The 25,580-nt window shown below is 42.6% G+C and overlaps 2 protein-coding genes across 2 annotated transcripts in view; one reads left to right on the forward strand and one right to left on the reverse strand.

Annotated features, from left to right (window-relative positions):
- SLC38A9 (solute carrier family 38 member 9) overlaps nucleotides 1-8,812 on the reverse strand; it is a 41,481-nt gene extending 32,669 nt beyond the window's left edge. The window contains exon 1 of the mRNA XM_009896603.2: nucleotides 8,670-8,812. Coding sequence (XP_009894905.2) covers nucleotides 8,670-8,773 — 104 coding nt within the window. The 5' untranslated portion in view covers nucleotides 8,774-8,812. The remainder of the gene's footprint in view (nucleotides 1-8,669) is intronic.
- A 7,797-nt stretch (nucleotides 8,813-16,609) lies between these two features.
- The window catches only part of DDX4 (DEAD-box helicase 4), a 40,796-nt gene continuing 31,825 nt past the window's right edge, over nucleotides 16,610-25,580 (forward strand). Inside the window, exons 1-4 of the mRNA XM_054177831.1 lie at nucleotides 16,610-16,621; nucleotides 21,722-22,157; nucleotides 22,321-22,406; nucleotides 23,794-23,869. Coding sequence (XP_054033806.1) covers nucleotides 16,610-16,621; nucleotides 21,722-22,157; nucleotides 22,321-22,406; nucleotides 23,794-23,869 — 610 coding nt within the window. The remainder of the gene's footprint in view (nucleotides 16,622-21,721; nucleotides 22,158-22,320; nucleotides 22,407-23,793; nucleotides 23,870-25,580) is intronic.

Consider the following 25,580-nt stretch of genomic DNA (forward strand, 5'->3'; position numbering starts at 1 on the left):
GAAGGTATGTCCTTATTCCTATGTGCTTAAGGAGACACAGCAGTTAAGAGTATTTGTAAGACCAGTAAAAAAATCACTGAGAAAAACAGAAAAGAGGCTAACAACTTCCTTCTCCAGAAATTCATACTTTCCTTCATCTTAGACTTAATTAATTCTTACAAGTTTCTTTGTCATGGAAAATATGGCTTAGATTTGGTAAGCCATTTCCCACTTAAGGAAATGAAAGAGAACACTTCTCATTTCTAAAATATTCTCAAATTACTTTCATTTCTTTCCACATCTATGACACAAAAGGGGGCATCCCCAGTTTGTGTGTGGACTTCTGTGATGTTTTTATAAACAATTAACATACATTGTAAAAAAACCCAAAAGATGCCACTATTAAACCAGAATAAATTTTAAGCAATAGTTTTATTACTCAAGAGGCACAAAGGTCTAACTAACCCCATAGGTATATAATGTATAGAAATACTTATGCACTGTCAGCTCTAACTTCACTTCACTTCTGATTTCACTTGTCTTAGCTTAAAATTTATGGGCTGATCCAATCTTTGCATGCTGCTGAAAAATACTTCCTTGTAAGACCTGTGAAATACAGACTGTAGTAATAGAGAAGAGATATAGTGGGTTTAAATGCCTCCCCACTCCCAGTCAGCTCTCTGCTGTTTTGATTTTGGATCACTGACACACATTATCTTTAGAATACAGTAAGTATGTGTTTTGCTAATTAATACAACAGCTGCATAGTGCGAAGAGCTTCATGAGGGCTACATCTTTTCCCATCTCCAATTAATATTGTCAGTATATTCTTATAATCTTCCACTGCTACTGTGGAAATTTTATATATATTACTACTGCTTCCCACACGGAGGAGTGCACATATTTAATGCTGCCAGTACTTGGGCTACTTGCCTGATTGATCCCTCCTGGTGTGCATCTGTTCAGAATGAAAATGATCTCATGCAGCAGTTTTCTTTTTCTCTGGGTACTACTGCATCTCAGGTGCTACTGAGCAAGTGACTGTACTAAAACAGACTGCTCATGCATCAGTTTTATCATTAACTGAGACCTGTTTGAAAACATCAGTCTGACTTGGAAGCTAGGTCAGGATGCAACCTTCTCTGATCTCCTCCAGGAGAGGGTAGCATTCTGTCTAAGATCAAGGTCATTTCTCAGCACCCAGCTACACCCAGATTAAAGACTCGTTGTAGAAGATACTTGAACGTTTGAGAAGTTCTCAAAGACTAAGATTTTCAAAGCCCAAAGGCCCCAGGATATAAGCTGGGGTGTATTTTGGAAAACTTTGTTTAGGGACCTGAAGAATACAGGACAAGCACTCTGTACATGCAAGCAACAGCAGCTGCAACAAATTCCTAGAGAAGTTTCTGAACCAATTATGAAAGGGAGGTGGAAGAACGTGGTTTTGGGAAATGGGAGAGGTTACATGACTGGAAGGTGTGACTATTAATGCAAAACAGACAATTTCTATGCATTGAGATAGAGTACAGCGTCCCATGAATTTTCTGTAGTCATACTGAAAAACACAATTACAATTTGCATTTCAAAAGCTAGCCTGACAAACAATGCGCTTTTTATCAGGACAAACACACCAGTAAAACACTGCTTTTTCCACAGCACAGTGAGTATGGACCTGATAAAGGGTTTCACCCAGGAAGTCCACTATACCCCAAACAAGTACTTCAGAAACCATTCCCAGAAAACCTACAGCTATGCTCATCTGAATTATTTCTCATTCACACAAAGGAAAAGCTAAAAATAAGAATTCCAGTGGTGGTCCAGGAAAAGAGAGAGTCTATCCATATTCCCTTACCTTATGAACTTCACCGGTGTTTTTTTCAAGCAAAGAAAACTAAAAGAGATGCTTACAATTAAGGTTGTTTCCAAATATTGTATTAGGCAAAGTTCACAATCTTGCAACCACTAGTATTCATAAGAATGATAAATCTCTTCAGCAATGTACTACATATTGCAGAGCAAGGAAGCAGTATGAGGAATATCTACCTCAGTAATTTTTAAACTAAATAATGCTTTCTTCCAAGCACCTTTGCCACAGCCTTTTTAAAGAGCAAGCAACAGGTTGCAAAAGAATTCTTCACTTTGAGGGTGGCAGAGCACTGGAACAGGCTACCTAGAGAGGCTGTGGAGTCTCTGGAGGCATTCAGAGCTGGCCTCAACACGTTTTTATGTGATTTACTCTTGGTGATCCTACTCTAGCAGAGAGATTCGACAAGAAACTCTCCAAAGGTCCCTTCCACTCCTACCATTCTCCTGTAGCACAGGAGAAGCAAAAGAGTAAGACTGATTCACTACAATGGAAATTAAAGTAGGGTGAAATAGTAAGAAGATTATACTCATAAGTTGCTATTTCTTAATTGGGAACTGCCTGTATGTACAGGAGTATCACAGATGTCAGAGTGCTTCTCTTTAGAAAGCTTGTTCCAAAGCATTCCATGACTAACTTGATTTTTACTTTCCTAGCTTTCTTAATTTACTTAAGCATTGTAAACAGTCTGCTCACAGTTTATCCTCTTAAGTTCTTTATTCTTTTGCCAATATATTTTACTTCCTTTTTCCACATTCATACCACTATTGTCACCATAATGATTACAGCACAACCACACAAGTGTCTTAAAATGCTGGAAAAGAGAACACTAACCTTACAGAGGACAATATTAAGCCACCTCTGCTACTCACAGGATATGCATTTAAACATGAAAGAATCACAAGCTTAAACATATCACATTTTAATCACTGTTCCCTCTTCTGTGTCAAAGGCAAACCTATTCTACTCTTACTAAGAAGTACGAAGGTTCTTAATTAAAAAGGTTCTAACACTTCCGAATTCAGAAGTAGTAGCATTAGGAATTAGTAAAAATGTTAACAACACAGGAAAACAAACAAAAAAAAAGCAGGCATTAGAGTAAAAAGACCACAAGGGTGTGGAGCAGTAAAAGAATAATGAATGCAAAAAGAGTATTAGCATTAGGTTAGTCCTGACTATTGTCTGCGTTTTTGTAAGTTAAAAGAACTTTGAAAATAAAAGGGAGAAAATCACTTCTGCATGAAAAAGAAGAGCTGCTCTGCCCACAACCGACAGACACTGTTTAATTTATTACTGTTTCAGTTCATCCACTGATCTCTCTTACATTGTGTGAGGACACTGGGATTTCAAAAGGAATAACACGGGGAAGAAGGCTTGATCTCCCTTTAGCAGGGAGTGCCGAGAAGTTTTTTCATATGCAAAACAACCAACACAAAACATAAGTGTTTCTTTGAAGGTTCAAGTATTCCTGAAGATAACTGCAGTATCAGTTGACAATCTGAGCAATCACAAGGGGAAAAAAAAACCCAACCCACCTCCCTCTCTTGCATACAATGATCATCAATAAACTTTGCAGCAACGACATTCTGATTTTTAAAGGGACCTACAAAATGGGCAAAACAAGCTAAAGTGGTGTGGGTAATTTGGGTCACTGCGAAGAACAACACCAACCTGTTTAGGATTAAAAACCAGCTTTTTACTCCACACAGATGAGCAAAAGAATACTGGACAAAATAATTTACAACTCTAAACCACAGTTAGCTTATTGTTCTTATGTAAACACAGAAAAGCATGTGTTTCAAACATCCCAAATTCTCCAAGATGTTAAGAAAATCAAATAACTATGTAAATACCATCAAATCTCAAACAGTCCAAACAATGGAATAAAACAGCACTAAGAAAGACAAACAATGATTATAAAAGCAAATCACACAAAATACTTCAAGACATATCTTAAAGCAAGGTGAACACTCACCAACATCAGGTTTCTGAACAGTAAGTTACAAAATAGGAGCTAGCTAAGCAGAGTGAATCATGCAGCTGCACTAAGACTTTCATGCCTGATAAACCCCACTCTGGAGCTGCTAATCCCTGAAGTTCTAATGAAGAAGCCTTTCAAAATGCCCACTGCCCTGATCATAACTGACAGAGACTCCCATGGGCTGTTCTTCTTCATTCCCTCTTTTAAATACTGTGGCTACCTCTTCTAAAGACACAGAGTTCAACCTTTTTGGCCCTACTATGATGTCCATGCATTCCTGATATGCAAGGGCTCACACCCTTCATTTTTGTGCTTATGCATGTCTGGAAGGAAGACTTGTAGAAACTGGCTAAGTGAGCAATAAGAAGAAAGGGGGTTTTTAATTTTTTTTTTTTTAATTTTTATTTTTTAAACCAGGTTGGAAGAGACCTTCAAGATGTCCAACCCATCAACCAATCCAACCCACCTAAACAACTAAACCATGGCACCAAGCACCCCATCAAGTCTCCTCCTGAAAACCTCCAATGATGGCGACTCCACCACCTCCCCAGGCAGCCCATTCCAATGTGCAATCACTCTCTCTGTGTAAAACGTCCTCCTAACCTCCAGCCTAAACCTCCCCTGGTGCAGCTTGAGACTGTGTCCTCTTGTTCTGGCGCTGGCTGCCTGGGAGAAGAGACCAACCTCTGCCTGTCTACAGCCTCCCTTAAGCTAGTTGTAGAGAGCAATAAGGTCACCCCTGACTCTCTTCTCCAGGCTAAGCAACTCCAGATCCCTCAGCCTCTCCTCACAGGGCATGTGATCCAAGCCCCACACCAACTTTGTTGCCCTTCTCTGGACATGTTCCAGCAAGTCAACCTCCTTCCTAAACTGAGGGGCCCAGAACTGGACACAGTACTCGAGGTGTGGCCTAACTAGATCTCAGAGAGCTGTGTTCAACTGTACAATGCCTAATGACAATGGGAGTCCCTTGGGGGGTCAGTACAAGGACCAGTTTAACATCTTTGTCAGCAACATGGACAGTGGCATGGAGTGAACTCTCCGCAAGCTTGTCGATGAGACCAAACTGTGTGGTCTGGTTGACACACTGGAGGGAAGGGATGCCGTTCAGAGAGACTTGGACAGGCTTGAGAGGTGGGGCCAAGACAGCCTTGAGAGCCACAGAATCACAGATTAGGGGCTGCAAGGGACCTTGTAATTCCAATCCCCCTGCTAGAGCCTAGAGTAGATCACAAAGGAATGCATCCATGTGGGTTTTGAGTCTCTCCACAGAGGGAGACTCCACAACCTCCCTGGGCAGCCTGTTCCAATGTTTCATCACCCTCACAGTGAAAAAAATTCCTCATGTTTCCATGGAACTTCCTAGGCCTCAACTTCTACCCACTGCCCCTTGTCCTGTCACTGGGCATTGCTGAGAAGAGCCTGGCTCCATCCTCTTGGCACCTTTTATATATTTATAAACATTAATGAAGTCACCCCTCAGTCTCCTCCAAGCTAAAGAGCCCCAGCTGCCTCAGTCTGTCCTCACAAAGAAGATGTTCCCCTTCCTTAATCATTTTTGAGGCTCTGTGCTGGGCTCTATCAAGCCATTCCCTGTCCTTCCTGAACTGAGGGGCCCAGAACTGGACACAATATTCTAGATGTAGCCTCACAAGGGCAGAGTAGAGGAAGTAGAGAACCTCTCTCGACCTACTAACCACAGCCCTTCCAATACAACCCAGGATACCATTGGCCTTCTTGGTCACAACAGCACATTGCTAATTCATGGTCCACCTTCCATCTACTAGGACCCAGGTCCCTTTCCCCTTCATTGCTCTCCAACTGGTCAGTACCCAACCTACACTGCTCCATGGGATTGTTCTTTCCCAGGTGCAAGACCCCACACTTGCCCATGTTGAATTTCATTCAATTTCTCCCTGTCCAGCTCTCCAGCCTGTCTAAGCCTCTCTGAATGGCAGCACAACCCTCTGGTGTGCCAGGCACCCCATCCAGTTTTGGGTCATCAGCAAACTTGCTGATGGTGCACTCAGTGCCCTCATCCAGGCCATTGATGAATATATTGAACAGCACTGGTCCCAGTACTGACCTCTGAGGGACTCCACTAGATTCAGGCCTCCAACTAGACTTCATCCCATTGACCACAACTGTCTTACTTCTTTCCTTCAACCAGTTCTCTATCCACCTCATTACCTGATCCTCCAGATCAGTTCCTCAGTTTAGCTGCAAGGATGCCGCAGGAGACAGCATCAAATGCTTTACTGGAAACAAGATAAACCACATCCACTGCTCTACCATCATCTATCCACCTGGTTATGTCCTTGTAAAAGGCTATCAGGTTGGTCAGACACGCCTTCCTCTTGGTAAAACCATGCTGACTGCTCCTAACACCCCTCTTGTCCTTGATATGCCTAAGGACAGCACCAAGGATAAGCTGCTCCATCACCTTTCCAGGGATGGAGGTGAGGCTGAGCAGTCTATAGTTACCTGGCTCCTCCTTCTTACTGTTTTTGAAGATTGGAGTGATGTATGCTTTCCTCCACTCCCCAGGTACCTCTCCTGTGTGCCATGACTTACCAAAGATGGTGGAAAGTGGTCTGGCAATGACCTCCACCAACTCCCTCAGCACCCTTGGGTGCATCCCATCAGGACCCATGGATTTATGGATGTCCAGATGACTTAACTGTTGCCTAACCTAGTCCTCATCCACCAGTCCTCACCTACCAACGAAGACCCCTCCTTTGTCCTGTCTTTCTCTGGTGCTTCAGGGGTCTGGGGCTCCCAAGGACAGTCTCTAGCAGTATAGATGGAGACAAAGGTGGCATTCAGTAACTGCCTTCCTTGTGTCCCCTGTCACTAAGGCACCCACCTCATTCAGCTGTGGGCCTATATTGCCTATGGTGTTAGTTTTTCCTGCCATGTATTTGAGGAAGTCCTTTGTGTTGTCCTTGACCTCCCTTGCAAGTTTGAAGTTCAATGAGGCCAAGTGCAAGGTCCTACACCTGGGTCAGGGTAATCCCAAGCACAAGTATAGGGTGAGCGAGGATTGGCTTGAGAGCAGTCTTAAGGACTTCAAGGTGATGATAAACTTCACACAAGCCAGCAATGTGCACTTGCAGCCAAGGCAAACCACAACCTGGGCTGCATTGAAAGAACGGTGACAAGCATGACAAGAGAGGTGATTCTGTGCCTCTACTCTGCTCTCAGTAGGCCCCAACTGCACTACTGTACCCAGTTCTGGTGCCCCAAGAATAAGTAGGACATTGACCTGCTGGAGTGGGTCCAGAGGAAGGCCACAAAGGTGATCAGAGGGCTGGAGCACCTTCCCTATGGGGACAGGTTACAAGAGCTGGGACTGCTTAGCCTGGAGAAAAGAAGGCTCCAAGGAGACCTTATAGTGGCCTTCCAGTACTTGAAAAGGGTCTACAAGAAAGCACCAGAACAAGGAGCACAGTCTCAAACTGCGCCAGGGGAGGTTTAGACTCGAAGTGAGGAGAAAGTTCTTCACTGAGTGAGTCGTTCGTCATTGGAATGTGCTGCCCAGGGAGGTGGTGGAGTCACCGTCCCTGGAGGTGTTCAAGGGGAGATTGGACGTGGCACTTGGTGCCATGGTCTAGTTGTGGGGTCTGTTGGGACAGGTTGGACTTGATGATCCTTGGGGTCTCTTCCAGCCTTGGTTATACTGTGATACTGTGGCATGCTGAGAGCTGGTCCCAGTCTTGTTGGCCTACTCTGGACATATTCAAGTGTTCCAATGTCCTTCTTAAATTGAGGAGCCCAGAACTGGACAGAGTACTCAAGGTGTGGCCTAACCAGTGCTCACAGAGAAAAGAGTATTGTTTAGTCCCTGGCTAACATGTAAATAGGCCATCATGGCTTTCCAAAGCTGCAGGCTGAAACAGTGGAAAAACACTATTATCGAGACTTTTTGGTTTTTTGTAGTGGGTCCCAACAAAAGGATTTTGCATACAACAGCGCCATCTTCAGTTCCTTCAGGAAAACTGCTCTACTATAATGCTGGGAGCAAGGGGAAAAGGGCCATAAGCCGGATCCAAGAGGTAGCACGGGGCTATTCCTTTGTATAAAAAGTTATTCCTTGTCTAAAACGGTAGAGGTGATGCCTTCAGTGAGCATCAGAAGGTTTGTTTTCCCTCCAGTTGCAGATTTGGTTCTAGGACCAGCTCACAGAAATCTTAACTCCCACAGAAGCAGCTGTCTCCCACTCTGACTTCCTCTGGGGAAGAAAATGTGCAAAATAACCACTTACCTAGATATGTATTAAATTTGCAGGCATGGCAAAAAGGCTCATCTGCCGAATTTTTCAAATATGCTAAAAAAAAAAACTACTACAGTTTTCTTGAAAGGTAATAAAGGTCACTCAGTTTCCTCAATAGCAGCAAATGAAGTTTTTTCTCAGCATCAGCTGCAGAATACATGCAAAAGCCATTTACACATACTGACACCCATTTATCTACACCATCTGGCAAGCTTTTTTGCATAGTCTCAACATTTCTGTTTGTTGTGGTAAATAAAAAACACCATGCTTCAGCATACACACATGATATTCAGTGTCTGGAGACATTCTAGAAACCACTTGCAAAGTTCTTACTGGAGTACTCCCTCTGAAGTGATGTCTATAGAGAAGTCTCATAAACAAAACATAATATGAACATCTGTTGACCTGATACTTGGAAATAATATCATATAGAGACAAAGTAGGAACTGTTTGTATTCAGATCCTTGTTTCCAAGTGTTAAGTCACTGTCTTTGGAGGATTCTGTTGCCAAGGGCAAAGATTAAACAACTCAGTCCTATATACTGCATCTGTAGGTTCAGCCTTCTTTGTACCTTTTGTACTTAAAATCTTCTGGATTGAACTGGATACTCATGATTCCATAACTGCTTTCATCACCTCCCACAGGAACTAAGAGAGGTTTGGTATCCTCTTCCATATTTGGTGAACGTGTCTGCTTCTGGATTCTGTTGGTTATTCTGACCTAAAAAAGAAACGAGACAAATGCAGTTAAGTAAAATTGTGTCCCTGCTATAAATTTAACATGGGTAAAGTCCCACAGCTTCAGAAGCCCTGGAGTGAAAGCCACAGAAAATCCCCTCAATTTGCCACTTGGGAATTCTCATTTCATAACACAAACATCATGGGACAAGTGCAGCAGTGATGGTATTCTCTACAACACACTATCTATTTATGTGCTCAATGTGCAATTGTAGTCAGAATCTCTACTAGCACTGCAACAGACATCAATTAAAGGCTGCTGCTGGTTAAATTTGAATGGAAAGAGATATGTGAAAAGTGAGGCTTGGAATCTGAATTTCCTTTGAGCTACCACAGCTAAGAAGTGAGTCTACCATATGAAAATTACCCTTCAGCACATTCATACACAGGTCTTATCTTCCTGCTTTCAAAGCATAGGACTCCTTTTCTTATTGCTCCACCGTAAGACCAGCATGAGTTTTAAAAGAGCTCAATTTCAATTTTTTAACAGTACAGGTGAGAACAATTTATCACAGTTATTAGAGACTATTATTTTACTAAGTTACTTCAGACTTTTCAGCGGAAACATAAGCACTTTTACAATGTATTTCCCAGACTAAAGATCAGATCATTGCAGTCTACTGTGTCCCAGCTCTTTGAATTAAAGGCAATGGATGGTTAATAAGGCACTAATAATAACATATTTATGCTTTCAGAGCACTCCTGGCAAATGTGGAAAAGATCACTTTTAAGCTAATGGAATTCTACTTAGACTGGATTACAGTCCTCACATAGAACTCGCTGGAGTTTCATGTGCACCTGAACAAACATAAAAGGCTTTAACAGTTCTCATCCCTGCTACCTCCTGAAGAATTCCTTTGAAAGGTCTCCTTCAAACAAAAATGTCAGAAGTATCTTCTCTTTCCAAGGAACTGTTTCTGATGCTTTAGAATGTTAGACAGAAAAGACAAATAAGAACCACAGCTGGCACTAGATAAGGGAGGATGGCACTGCATGTTTGAAACCTGGTGTGATGAAAGAAGGTATGATAGAAACAATGAGGTGTGCATCATCCTCTCTCCAACCTCACATATACACTGTAAAGGATGCATCCCAGAAACTCCACCAACCTGAATTAAAGCAATGGTATGGCTCTATCCTTTCCTAACTGTACGTTCCCAACCCTATTGCATTAAGTCATCCTGCTAATGTCTCTGAAAAAAAACACCAGAGAATCTGTAGGAGAGGACGAAAAGGTAGGCAGTTTTCAACCAGGCCGACTCTGGGGTTCAAACAATTGCTAAAGGAGGAGTGGAATAAAACTGAAGGAGTGTGTAGAAGGCTTATAATATGGTACCATCTTCTTTTATTCCATTCTTTTCACTTTTCACCTTAACACACTGCATGCTTTTTCTGAACAAGACACACCTTGACCTCATAAACAGGCCCCTCACTCATTCTGTATTTTGCACGTCTCTCAGCTTGTATCACACTTTGGATGTAGCCATAAAAATATAGATGAAAATTTAAATTCACAATAGTTGAATTTAAATTTCTAAATTAATTTAAATCCCATATATTCAGAAACTGGTTTAGTCACAGTTTTACATAAGACTGCAGAACTGAGATCCCTTCCTTTCACACACTCTACTTTATGGTGCAGATTATAAAGATAGCAAATGTTAATTTAAGATGCTGCTTTGAACACATCTCTTTCTTAGAAATCTGTTGTAAATAATGTATTTACACTTTACAATTCATCCTGACAAAAGCAGACATTATCACCATATTGATTTTCTCTGCACAGTGGCTATATAATAAAGAACCCAGAAGATTCGATAGTATTCTATAAAGAAAAATAATCCTTCCCAAAAATAGCATAATGTGGGCTTGACAGTATGATTTAGGTTTCACAGAGTTGTTGCTTACTCACTCCTTAGAATACACTTAAAAGCTGTACTGGTGAACACTTTGTTTTTCAAGTGCCCACTATTGAAAACAGGTATGTGAAGCTTATGACCAGTGAACTGATTATAAACAGATGCAGCTATCACATATGTAAAGACTGATGCTGGATCCAGTATAGCTGTAAAGACTATCACAAGAGTAAGATGAAGAAGAATGAACTTGATGAACTTTTAATCTAATTTTACCCTCTTCCAGCTGGACTGCATGCTCAAAAAACATGCTTAATACATAGAATGGAGGCAGTTGTGCCATATGAAGTAACTGTCTGATAGACTCCATTACAATAACCTCTTCTCAACTGCTTACCTTATTAGTGTCCTCGTTATGATTTTTTTATACTGGGTATCAAATCTGCGTTCACCTCACTCTAGAGGTTTATTCCAAAAATCTGTGATATGACATGCAGTACTTCCTACATGGTCTTAAAAGCCTAGAATCAGGAGCAGGACACCCAACACAAAGAATTCATGTCAAAAAAAAAAGAAATTTGCTTGGCAAACCTCATTGCATTTGTGTATTTTATGAATCACTGTAGTAATAATTTCCATGACGTCATTGTGGCATTCAAAGAATTGCAATGGCTCTCTGGGATTCAATAGATCACCGCTTGGAAACCGAGAAGGTTGGTTGAAGGATATGCGAGTCATTTGTTGTCAAACTGGATTTTCCTCCAAGTGAGACAGACGTCACCACTACCTGTAGTGTACCTGCAGTTGCCAATTTCGCAGTACTTTGTGTTTGGCAGTGCTATGAAGCACCACTGCTCCCTGCTGCTAATTCTCACAGTCTTTCCTCCACCTATTTGTGGTGGAACAGCTATTTGTCTTGTTCTGGTAGAATGAACAGGACTGAGGTACAGACCTGGCTTACAATGTAACAATGAATAGGAAGATTTGGGGCTTGGTTTGGGATTATCTGGGCTGTGGTTCTGCAGAACCAGCAGTTTCACTATACAGTTGAAGATACAGTTATGGTTTGTGGAATGAAGAACAAAATATTGCTAGAAGCATAACTTAACCTATACCTCCGACAGTATGTTCTTTTCTCCCCTCTGCTTAGAACCTTCTCTTGTAATGTTGCAAAATAAAAGAGCACTTGCCCAGTACACCCCCAAATTATGTTAAATATTCTGAATGCAACTAAGTAACTCTCAAACTAAGCATCAAAATGAGCAGATTTTTTCCTGTGCTCCATTCCCTATCTATAGTTAAGGATAATGCTAATACTTGCCTTATCTTACAGACACATTATGAAGATAAATTAACTTTCGTGTAAAGCTTAGCTGTGACTAAGCACTGCAAAAAATGCCAAGGAGAACAGTTAACAGTTGTTGAGCAGCAAATAAGGCAGATCATTCTCACACAAAACTGAACACTATCACTCTCCTACTCTTGACAGAATATTCCCTATTCTCAGAACTGTCCAGCTTGAGAAAAAATATTTCATAGACAAGTATTTCCAGTCAGTATCCTAACTCATATGTAGCATGATCACTAAGACTGCCTCACCAATTTTGATTTCCATTAAGCTTGGCCAAGTTTAATAATCCAACATTTGAACACTTCAGTTTTGCAATCTCTATCCTTTTAAACACAAATCTGCGTGTTTAATAATCTGTGCGGAGACACTGGGTTCACATTGTAATGTATTTGGTAATGAATGAAAACCAGGGTTTTTCTCCTCAGCATACTGTACCCTATATTCTTCTCTAAAAATTGTGCTTCTCTCTCCAGATCTTCTGCCACTTGCTCATTACCATTCTATCCTTCAGCAAGGACTCCTTTTTCAGTTGCAGGAATCTGCTTTTTTAATCCCCATCTGGCACAAGCATCATGTGTTTCCTCTCTAGTGACAGCAGAGACAAAGATCAGAGAAGTGTCACAACTAAAATCCTACTGACAAGCCAGGAACAAAAGAAGAAACATCATGTTTTTCCCTGCAGCCTGCAGCATTGCTGTTGAGAGGAAAAGGCTGTAAGAAATTTTTCTCTGCACTGGTATTTCTGCTCTTTTCCAGCTCAACTTTAGCAATGGCAGTGGTTTTGCTTGTGAAACTCCTAACCTGTCACATAACAGATATGCGTCACTTAGTCTTCCAAGGATTTGACTCCAGGATGAAATACTTTGGCTTTGATACCCCTACAAAAATCAGCATTAAGTGATGTCGAAAACCACTTCCCTAAAATCCCATGGCTGTATCTAATGTAGTTATTAAGATTTTAAAAGTAGACTTTCCACAATAACTATTACAAAGGAAGCATGTTGTCAGACATGTAGTAGCAAAATCCCCACATATACAGAGCAATGCTGACATTATCACCTTTTAAGAGTTGCTGTACACAGCCTTAAAGCACACTCAGTAGCCCTCCTTTCACTTACAGAGGAATGGCTACATCTAGGAGGAAAACTTGAAACACTCTTCCAGATATTAAAAAATCTGTCCATACTACTGGCATGCTAAAATAAGATTGGGATTCTCTACTGGGTAAGGGCTTAAAACTGGAATTACTATGCTATCAACATTGTCTTAACCATCATGAATAGCTAATCCCCTACATAAACACTACTAATATCAAGATATTTTTCAATGGTCCAAAATCTGCATGCACTTTGATTTCTATTGTCCCTTCTTTTTTCAAGACATAACTTCACTGGTTGCAGTGGTGAAGATGACTGAGTATGCCCTCTTGCCCTATTTTACAATTCACCTATAAACATCTGAGCACTCCATCAGAGGGATAGCAAAAGGGAAAAAGTGGATGAGAATTCAATAACCCAGGTTACTGCTGATCTTCAACTGTGAAGCAATACCTAGGGGTACACAAGTTACTTTTCTGCATTCCCTTCTGCTCTACATTGTGCAAGACTTTCTGATGGTGAACTGAACAGGGTTAGACCTTCATTAATCATCACTGGCTGCTGTTGCTGCCTTCATATTCCCTCTGTCCTGGTTATAAACTCTGTAAAGCTTCAAGGAGGGAAGATAAGGGCATATCAGTTTTAGAAATCTCATTCTAGCCTGGTGGCTGGCCTGTGGTCAGTCTTCTTTGTACTGGATGACAAAACCATGTAACAGTTTGCTTGCACTATGAATCTAATAATAGTATTTTATGACTCAGGTAAAGATTTCTGTGTCAACGCTTTAAGATAAGACATACATCTTTACCGATTAGAGTTATAGCCCAGGCCATGCAAGAGGGTTACCAAATACATTTACCCCACAGCAGCAACAAACAGTTAGATTAGTTGATTACCCTAGTCACATCACAAGCACTGACAGTACTTATCTGGTCTGTAGGACTGCTAGTTATCACAGACCCTTTCATAAAAGGTAGTAGAAGGAAGGCAGAGTGGGGGTCTGCCACCATACACACCCCCTCCAATACCATCGTGGCTACAAGTGCAGTTGGACATGGTGCTGTAAAAACAGCAGCAGGAGTCCTGGGAGCTGTTGGAGCTGCACATCACCAAATTTAAATCTATGCATAGAATACATAGAATACATAGAATAAACCAGGTTGGAAGAGACCTTCAAGATCATCGCGTCCAACCCATCAACCAATCCAACACCGCCCAAGCAACTAACCCACGGCACCAAGCACCCTGTCAAGTCTTCTCCTAAAGACCTCCAGTGATGGCTACTCCACCACCTCCCCAGGCAGCCCATTCCAATGTGCAATCACTCTTTCTGTATAGAACTTTTTTCTAACATCCAGCCTGAACCTCCCCTGGCGCAGCCTGAGACTGTGTGGTTTCATAACAGTTTTCCAGTGTAGGAGATCCTGTGGATCAGCCATCACAGATGAAATCAGAACTCTTCATTTGGAAGTCATGTAGTTTGAAATAAACTATAACAGAACTTAGTCACCTACAGCTTACCACTTTTCAACCTGTTTAATTACAACTGCAGCCTTACATTTCACCTTGGTAGGAATTTTGCCCCACAAATGCTGTTCGGCTTAATGTACGGCAGCAGTTTTCCTCGGTTTGAGATTTCTAATGATTCTTAAAGCAGCCCCCAGTCAATTAGCTTACACAAATAAAACTGTGATCATTCAAATGTGGCTGCATTTAGTTTTCTTATTTAAAGTCACCATTCCTAAAACCCCACCTCATACTCATGTGGATTCTTAAATACAAGAATCCACTAATATTTAGTTGACACATGAAAAACATTTTTAACAGTGCTTCTTGGTGTGACCTGATCTTCGAGATTTTGAGGTGGTGACTGGATTAATGAAGGTTGAGACATAAATCTCAAGTAAACTGCAGGCTGCGAACATACAAATTTTAAGAATTAAGTAAGGTCTAAACTTAAAAACAAGAATTTGAAAACAGTTTGTCAGCATTCCTTGGTTCCTCCTTCTGCGACAGTGAATCCTCCCATCAGAGGTGACTGAAGAATGCTCTACTGGTCCTAAGAGCAGCAACATACATTCACAACACCTTAAAATAAGGATAGCTTGCCACCAGTCAGCTTGTCCATTCTGTCCTACAACTCTATTAGTTGAAGATTATTGAGACTGCATAAGCAATTTAAGTCAACAGCTTTTTTTGGGAAAGAAAAAGGCTCTTTAACATAAACACCAAACCACTGTTACGCTGTGCAGGTCAGATTGAACCAATGGGGCTGTGATTGCTGCCGGACGTTAACAGCAGAGTTAACAAGAGATATCACATTAACTTGGTTTGTCTTCAACTGATAAAAGATCCATTGTTTGTACATTGATCGTTTTGGTGGTGACAGTAAAGAATATACAGTCGTCTCTCTCCTTAAAGATTAAGTCACATTTTAAACACCTTTTTGCAGGTCAGTGGGTCCATAGGGCCGCGAAAACGGATGTAAGCTTTTCCCCGACACGTGGGTCACTCGAAAAGCTCTCCTGGCGTTTCTGTAGCGCAGACAGCGCTCTCGGGACAGAATGTCACTTTTGTCACGTGACACCAGAACCATACAGGGTTGTCGCCAGTCTCCACGTCCCGAGCCGCTTTCGCCCTTGCCCTCACCCTCGCCACCCCTCAGGTCCAGCGCACTCGGCGGCAAACAGGGGAACCTGGGGCCCACCGGCGCGAGAGAGCCAGGCAGAAAAATGTGGAGCCTCGTCTGGCCGGCCCGCCGCGCCTCAGGGGGGCTGGCAAAGCGTGGGCGGTGCTGCGGCCACAGCGAGTGAGGCGGCCGCGGAGTCGTCCCCCGCGCCAAGACCCAGGAGCCCTGCGGCGCGTGCCCACTGAGCCGCCCTCCCCGCCGGGCGCCCCGGCCGGCCCCGAAGGCGCTGCCAGCTGGCGCCACACAAACAGACGCAGCTCTTCTACCTGCGGCGGCTCGGCACCGCCTCGCGCCGCTCCGGCGGGCTCCCGCTCCCGCGGCGGCAACAGGAAACACCCGGGGCCGGGCCAGCGGCAGGCGCCTCTGTCTGCCGCCGGATCCGGACGTGGCGAGCCGCGTAGTTCCTGAGAGCGGCGCCGCTGAGGGAGCTGCCGGGTACAGGACTATGCTTCCCGGGAGGCAGTGCGCGGTGCCAGGCTGCCGGGGTGGGGCCGCGCGCCTCACTGCAGGCAGGACTGGCTGCGGTGTGCTGTGACGGTATTAGCGCTGGGTTTGGAGCGTCGGCGAGGCACTCATGGCCTTTAGCCGGGGTCAATCAGACCGAAAAGCCAGCCCTGAGAAGTCTGCTGATTGGTTTTAAGGCAGGAGATGCCACGCCTGTTCTTGGGGCGCTATCGCTGTCCTTCCCCTCTCTGTAAACAGTTAAACTGGTGCTGCAGTAAAGTGCACCGCGCGGGGCTTCCTACCGCCTGCGCAACCTCTCTAGTGAGGTCGTCATGGTATGGACAAGCGTGTACCGCCGAGGCAGGAACACAAGATTTGTGTTTGCTGGTGATGGCTTAATTAAAAGAAACAAAACCAGAAGCCCACACATTTGCTTCCATGCTTTTGCAGTCAGCATGTTGAAAAGTTGGGGCAGTTCAGGCTGGGTGCCTCCTGTTGGTGCCACATAAGCTACACCTCCGGTGTCCCAAGTGTCCAGCCCAGTAGGTGGGCACAGCAAATAGCACATTTCATACTCATAATGTCCTGCACCCTATAAATTAATTTGCAAAGTCATTCTCATCCTCTTTCTTCCCTCTCTGTTCTTGTGGGAGATGCTCAACTTGGTATCTTGGGCTTGGATAGGACTAATGCTAGGAGGAGAAGCAGGGTGGTGACAGTCTCAGACCTGGCCAGCCTGAGACCAGCCTAGCTGGGGGGTGGAGTGGGGTGGGGTAAGAAAGAGCCCTGGAGGTTTGGGGTATACCCTCAGGTGGGGAGAAGGGAAGTGTTGGGAGGCCTTTGGCTGTGCTATAGGGGACTGTATGCTTTGGGATTCTTCTGTCACTATGCTTTGTAGCTTCTGTAAAATGCTGCTTTTCCATTTCAACTTTTTCAACTTCTATCACTTTTGCAATCCATTTGTGTGTCATTCTTTTGCCCCTTTCAGAAGCAATAGGGGATCTGTCTGGCCTCAAACCAGGACAAAAGTGCAGACATAACATTGCCAAAACAAATCACATGGGTCCTCGCATCCAGAGGATGGCCATGAAGAACATCGGAGGGCTGGAGCACCTCCCCTGTGGACACAGGCTACAAGAGTTGTGTCTGTTCACCCTGGAGAAGGCTCTAGGGAGACCTTATAGCAGCTTTGTAGTACCTGAAGGTTGTCTGCAAGAAAGCCATAGAGGAACATTTTACAAGGGCTTATAAGAGAATGAGAGGGAATGGATTGAAGCTTGAGGAAGGTAGATTTAGACTAGTATTAGGAAGAAACTCTTTACAGTGGGGGTGGTGACACACTGGGACAGGCTGCCCAGGGAGGTCATGGATGCCCCCTCCCTGAAGGTGTTCAAGGTCAGGCTGGACAAGGCCTTAAGCAACCTGGTCTAGTGGAAGGTGTTCCTTCCCATGATGGGAGGGTTGGAACTAGATGATCTTTAAGGTCCCTTCCAACCCTGGCATGGAGGCACCCACAAAAAAGACAGCAACAGCCGCCTCAAAACTCTGGATTTATTGCAATTAATCTGTTCTCCTTCCAACACAATAGAATTACAGATTTGGATGCCAGTTAGGAAAATACTGTTCCACAATTAATTAAACTGTTTGGAGAGATGAACCACAATGTGCACATACTCACTGAGAAAATTAAAATCTCCCCTCGGCTACCCAGAAGATACATAGCCACACACACACACACACACACTCACCAAGGAAAGGCAAGCACTCCTTAGAGGAGATCCCATTCTAAAGGGATCTGAATGCCATGCTGCCTCTGTATGGGAAGAAAGCCATCTCTCCATAGCAGGCTTCTACTTGTACCCTGTGAGCTGTGCTGAGGTAGTTCAATTTCTTAACTAGTCCTACTGCCTAGATATCAAATAAACAGAAGGACTTCTGGGCTCTGAGGCACCAGCTTATGTCCACGGTGTCAAGCTGATCTTTATCCACCCTGACCGCAAGCCTCGGCCCTTTTTGTGGTGTCTGTCAGGACCTTGTGTTAGGGAGTGGGGGGGCACTCGTACCTGCCACAAGCCTAAGCCATTGTATGACTGATTATAACATTTTAGTGGATGAAAAAGTAACTTTCCCCATCATTGCAAACACACACTAACAAACTTAGTGTTTTTTTTTAAATTTTGTTAGAGATTAGTCCAGATTTCTTCCAGAGAAATACTGGTAATACATCAGGATAGCATTTACAAGGTACTAACTGTGTTACACTCAATTTAAAAATATTTATTTTGGGGTGGGGGGCAAAGAGAAAGCACACTTTACATGTTTGTAAGTCAATAACTTGTTGTTAGTATAACTGAAATCCTAAGAGTATAATATATTATTTCTCCATCAAAAATAGAGCTTTAGTGCAACAAAAACAGTTGTTTGGCTCATGAAGAAGCCTACTCAGTTTTCATGTTTAGTCTACAAGTAACAGGGTCTGCTATGGATTTAGCACAGCAGGTAAAACTTAGGTTGTGATTCAGAAACTTGTGTATAACTTTATATCCTTCCAACAAAGATGCTCCCATTACAAATTCATCATCCTGGTGTAACTAGAAAATGAAATAAAATAGGTGAATAAATAAATATGAAATAGGTCAATGAAGTAACCAGAACACAGCAGAGAAACCATAATTGTTAGCTTTTATTTCAAGGTAACACAGAATACAGCTGGTAGGAGACCATCTTTATAGACCTCAAATAAGGAGATGACAAATTATGGAAGGAAAGATAATAAATGATGAAGTCAGAAGTTTTCTTGAAGATAAGGAGTAGAGGCTTTCACTAATGAGTCCACACCTCTCAGAGAATACTTGAACCTCAGGGAAGTAGTGAACAGAGTGATGAAGAACATCGGAGCATCAGAGGGGGAAGAAGTCAGGGGACTTTTTGAAGACCCTTCCCCAAAGTTTGCCAGGGGCTGGGAGTGTGCATGCAAAGAGCCATTTGTATATATTAGCATGAGATCTGAAAGGTTGATGAATATTTTAATGATTTCTCATATAAGCAATGAATATACATTGATATGTATTTTATAAGACTGTATCCAAACCCTGTTCAGTATGCATGGATTTTGTGAAACGATTTGCTCATGCATACAGCCTTAATTAAATGCCTTTTTGCTCACTAAAACCTTCCAATTGGTCTTAGAGAGTTTGAATCCGGTATTTTGAATGAAGTAAGGAGATTTCACTGTTTTTCATTAAGTTTACCACAGCATCAGTAACACTTGGACCTTGTGTATCTCACAGAAAGCTAATCACTCCAAGCAGCTGTCATTGCTACCTGCACTTAGCACAGCCTCATATATATCATCTAGTGGCACCATTTTAAGCTTACTGTCAAACAGAAAAGCTGGTTCTTACATTTCTTAGCTCCTCTGCATTCTAATTTGAGTACCTGTGCCCTGTCCTTATGTTCCTGAAAACTGAGAATCTGTAAAAGATAGGAGTAAGGTAAAAATAGCCTGTATGTTAATTGAGAGATCACTCCCCCAAAATACCAGCTGCTGCAGGAATTTGCCTCATTGCTGCCCAGAGCTCTTACTAAACATTCAGATGTTCACTGCAAAACTACAGATCTGATGTTGCATCTCTGCAGCAGAAGACCTTGAAGTTCTTGAACAGACACACAGATTTTCAAATAGTTATTCTGACTAGGAAAATCTCTTGAACATGCTGGAGCAGGTTAACTAGTATTTATCACATGCTTGCTTTACAATTTTCAGAATAAGCATTACTGTTTTATTTCACAGCATGAAAAGAGGTACAGAAAAGACACACACTGCAGTAATGCTACCAAAACAGCATGTGTGCTCAGGGTTGAACTGTTCTTTTAGACCACATGCTGCAAAATTAAGAAAGGGACTTCTAGTCAGTGTGTCCTTGATGGTTAAAACATGCTGGACAAATATGTAAAATGTGTTATTAAATAATGCAGTTTGTTTTTGGATTGAAAATAGTGTCCTGGACTAAACTAGCCTCATTATAAAGTTAAAAAACACATCTCACAGCCAGAAGAACCCTGCCCCAAATATGCCACTTGCCCTATGAGCACCTGTAGTGAATTTAGGAGAAGTGGGGCCTCTATAAAGAGAAGTGAGCAAGAGTATAACCAGTGGTTAATTAGTGGGTGTGGGCATGAGGCAAAGTGAACACATTTCACTTCACAAATATCTCCACAAATTAACCTAATTACTGTGATACTGTAACCCAGGCTTGTACAAGTCTGAAATAAACAAGCAAATTCTCTCCTGTGTGTGTGATTTTTGGCTTACTGCATACCAGGCAACGAATACATCTTTTTTTTGTACAACACTAGCAGCCCCAAAACACAAGCAGATGTGTCAGCCATGATTTTTAATAGATGCATTGAACTGATACTGCTGCCATAAAATTCAGCTATGTAAGGAAGCCCTGTAAGACCCCAGTTTTAATTTTTAGAAGGTAAGCATTTTAAGTTTCAGGTGCAAGGAGACTCATGTCTCAGATCTTGCACACCAATGACTTAGAGAAAGGTACACAAGAGACTCAGTAAGTTTCTTGTATTATGCTTCTATTTCAGCGCCGGACACAGGTAGAATAATTTCAAAAGGCCTGTGTATCTTCAGAGAGTTTGGGGCAAACTTTTATACAGCAAGTCATCTGTGGTATGTCAATACTTCACAGAAAAGCCCAGATGCTTCCTATCTATACAAAGATTATCCATCTAAAAATAGCAGAAGTATACATATCATCCAGGTGTCCTTTATCTAATACAAAAAGACCCTCTTGTCCAAGACTAACAGAAGTAAATCACTAAAAATCCTGCTATTCCTTATCCATGCAGAGGCTGTCTGCCAACTCCTCTCCTCCTCCCTGCATTCCAGCATTCAGCTAACAAGGAAAATTCTTATCTACCTGGTTATTCTGTTAATGAGAATTTTCTGTTCATCACCAACGAGACAAACTAGCCACTTCTTATTTCTTAAACACATGCATATATGTTAGATTTCCCTGAATGGTCATGCATATTCATTTAATTTCCTGAACTGGTCAACATATTTACATATTTAATCTATCAGAGAGTGCATCTCTGTGGCTGTCTCCAAAGGGTCCTATCTATGCTCTCCTTCAACAATGTTAATGAAAGAGGCGTTTAGCCCTCTTTTATCTATCGAGTCTGATATAACAAAAAACTGTGGAAAGGGCATTTTTTGTAGTTGGTTGTTTTTAAATAGATTGTCTATTTAACTTTGTTGCTGTTGTTATTCTAGCAAGAGATATGTTAACTGTTACAGTAATACTTTTTAATTTTTTTTGCAGAGTAAGTTGCAGTCCTGCCAAACAGAGGACTTCACTTTCATTAGAAATGAATGAAAAATTGGGTACACCAATTGAAAAAATTAAGGACTATCCAGATGCTCGGATAGCTGAACGGGACCATCACTAAAGCACAGAAGCGCCCAGATACTCTGAATCTGCCTTTTCGCGAGTTGCTTTTTCCTCCCACATGGACCTTGACTTTTCCGACCCCGCCGCTCCGCCACACAGCGAGCGAGGCGCACCATACACCTCTCAACCTTTTCCGCCCACAGAAACAGCAGCCACAGGCGGGTCAAAGCTTCGGCAGAAACCTGCCCTGGCCCAGCAGCGGCGCACAGGCGCACTCCCAGCGGCCCAACCGTGAGGCCGCTCGACCCCCACTACAGGCAGTGCCGCAGGCGCCCCGCCGGCTAGGTGCGCTCCTATTGGCTGGCAGGCGAGGCACGCGACGGGGCAGCCACTGCACGTGGCAGAGGCGTTATCGCAGGTACCAGGCGGAGGAGACATTTTCCTTGGTCGGAGCCGCGGCGCGGCGGGAAGGAGGTAGGGGCGGGGTGGGATTGCTTGCCGTTCATGGAAGCGGAGGGGTTCCCTACTTGTGGATTGTTGGTTATGAGGAGGGCACTGAGTACTGGGGCAGACAGACTATAACGTTCCTTGCGAACTTGCTGGGGCAGATGCTCCTAATTTTGTCTCTCGCAAGCAGGTCCCTCCAGATACAGCATGTTCCAGGAGGACTGGAATACAGACGTGGGGGATGAGGCATCATCAGTCCTCCCACTCTTTGAGGAGGTATGTTGGGGCAATTGTTGGGCTGTATCATGTTTGCTTCTCTTTTCTCCATATGTGTAAGCTGGACTCATCATGATGATTGTGCTCTAAGCTAAGTTAACATGGTCACAGTATTCTTTAAAGGGATTAAATCCTTCTGTGTTTCTTGGAAGTGTTGTTAATGCCTAGTCTTTAGGGAAGAAAAACCAAGAGAATCATGGAGCCTGACTGGACGTGTGTAGCAGCTGTGTTTTCAAATCTTGATAGCCCTGTGTTTTTTTGCAAGCTCTCTGGAAGCTATCATCTATCCAGAAGTAGATGGAGATGATGCTTCCTCTCAGGTACTCTGTTTTTGCAAGCTGCCTCTCCTTTGCTGGGTTTGTTCCCTACCCTTCTGAGCTGGGCTACTAAGGCATTTGTAAACCCAGCTCACTTAAACTGGTAAAAGATGCTTATAGAAGTTAGTCTTGAGTTAAATTACTGATAGGAGAAAATGTGCAAATTTAAGGGCATTGGTTTTAATGGTGTTTAAATTCAGCCTTTATGAACAAATAAAGAGGCGAGTCCAATGCCTTGTTCAGATCTCTCTGCATAGCTGAAAACAAGGTTACCAAAAGAAGATACTATGGCATTTGGTTTCACAATAGTAATTTGGATTTAACTTCCTGTAGTGTTTATTAATCAGAAATCTATACTAATACCTAGAAAGCATGGTCTTGAAGTAAAAGGTTTGGTAGTTACATATTGTTCCTCAGTCAGCTGGTGTTCTGGCTTACTAGAATATCTGGTTTGCATTATACAAGAGAAAGTTAAACATGGTTTTTGCTGGAAATAAAACTGACCATAAGAATGAGATGTGAAAATTACATCCTGATCTGAATTGTTTCATATGGGATATCTGAATCTTTGAAAAAAGTAGCAGGGACTGACATATTTTAATTATTTCCTTGAAGATAATCTCTAAGCATTCTCAAATAAAACTACAGAAACGCAGTTCTGAAGCTTACAGAATGAGATTTTTAATCACAGTACAAATAGCCTGAAAGATTGGAAAAGAACATTACTTTAAAAAGTTATCTTGGTTTGAACAATAAATATTACTCATATTTGAGAACTTAATTGTTGGAAGTTGCCAAAGCTCATGTCTCTATAAGAAAGTGACAGGAGGCAAGGTAAACTTTCTTAACACTAAGTCAGCTGTGTAAACTGAGTTTGGTGATGCTCAGATACAAATAGTATGCAATTTAGTATATTGAAATGTAATAAACTGAAGGGAGTGGAACAGTCTTGGACGCTGCATTTCAGAAGTTGCAGAGGCAGGTTTTTTCAAGTGCAAAACTTAGCAGCTGTGTTTGTATTTACATACGTTGCTTGACTTAGGCTTAATGTTATGTCTTGTTTCTTGTAGGCTGCGTTCTCTGGAAGACAAAATGGCCCCTTGTCTGACTTCCAGACAGGTGAAGGTCTGAGTGTAGGCTCATTCGGTATGTGAAGAGCACTTCTGATTTTACTGACATTTGTGAGAGCTAGGCCCTTCAGCTTTATGGTGATCCCTTCCCCTTTTTTTCATTTGATGGAATGTTGTTTATTTAGTACGTACATGATCTAGGGGTGGATATCTCTGGATTGTGTTAAACCCAGGATTTAAATCCACACATGCAGTAGAAAAATTAAAGTGAATGCATATGGTGATGAAATCAGTGACTCTAACAGCTGTTGTTCAGGAATACACTGATGCAATACTAAATTTTAATTCCAGTGAATTAGAAACAGGGATGTATTTTAGGCATCTTCACCTGTCAAATATTGCTTGAAAATCAGTACATTTAGAGCGGTAAATGGTACAGCAATGAATTAACACTAGTGTTTGGTAATTTCAGACTCCCTGTAAGACCAGTTTGTAAACCTGTATAGACATGAGTTGCATTAATAATTCACATGGTAGGCAAATTACGATTCCGAACATTGCTGTACTTTTACCAGTTTTTAATAGAGTGCTTGGCAGGTAACAGTGCAGTCTACAGTTGATATGTTGTAAGTGATGGGTGTAGCAGATGTGACTAAAGAATGATAATGGTTCTATCCCGTTTGCTGTCTATAAATTTATAATCTGTGGTTTTGTACAGTGTTTTTCATTAGTAGAAGCAGTAAACACGGAGGGCAGCAGGGTGAAGAAGGAACTTACTAAGGCAGGTGCTTTATTTATTTAGGTATTTTGGTGGCATGTGATGTGCTTTCCAAAACTTAGCAATACTGAATTAATTTAGTGTATGCAAATCTCACCTGGAAGAGGACTGATGGAATAAGGATAGGTTAGGATGGTAAGTAAAGAGAAGAGAGTTTTCCTCACTTTTACAGGCAAGTAGACGGTCAGTGGAAGCCAATCTATTGTGGTAAACCGCAAGAGTAGCAACGTAAATAATTGGTAAGCTGTTTTTTATTTGCTGCTTGCTCCACGCTGTGTTACAAACATGTATGTCCCAGTATCACAGTATATTAGAGGTTGGAAGGGACCTCAACAGATCATTGAGTCCAGTCCCCTGCCAAAGCGGGATTACCTAGGGTAGTCTGCACAGGAATGCATCAAGCTGGGTTTTGAAAACCTCCAGAGAAGGAGACTCCACAACCTGGGCAGCCTGTTCAGGGCTCTGTCACCTTCACTGTAAAGAAATTTTTCCTCATGTTGAGGTGAAATCTTTTATGTTCAAGCTTGAACCCATTGTTCCTTGCCTTACTACTGTACACCACCAAAAGAGCTTGGCCCCCTCCACTTGACACCCACCCCTCAGATATTTATACACATCAATGAGATTGCCTCTCAGTCTTCTCAAGACTAAATAGCCCCCCAGGGATCTCGGTCTCTCTTCATAGGGGAGATGCTCAAGTCCCCTAATCATTCTCGTGTCTCTCTGTTGGATTCTCTCCAGCAGTTCTGTCATTCTTGAACTGGGCAGCCGAAAACTGGACACAGTAGTCCAGGTGTGGTCTCATCAGGGCAGAGAAGAGAGGTAGAAGAACTTCCCCAGCCCTGCTGGATACACTTTTCTTGATGCATCCCAGGATACCATTTGCTCCCTTGGCCACAAAGGCACATTGTTGTTCCATGGAGAACTTGCTGTCCACTGGGACTCCAAGGTATTTCTCCATGGAGCTGCTTTGCAGCAGGGAGCCCCTAATCTCTAGTGATGCCTGCTG

This window comes from Dryobates pubescens, chromosome Z (assembly GCF_014839835.1).
Source record: "Dryobates pubescens isolate bDryPub1 chromosome Z, bDryPub1.pri, whole genome shotgun sequence".
Taxonomy (NCBI): Eukaryota; Metazoa; Chordata; class Aves; order Piciformes; family Picidae; genus Dryobates; species Dryobates pubescens.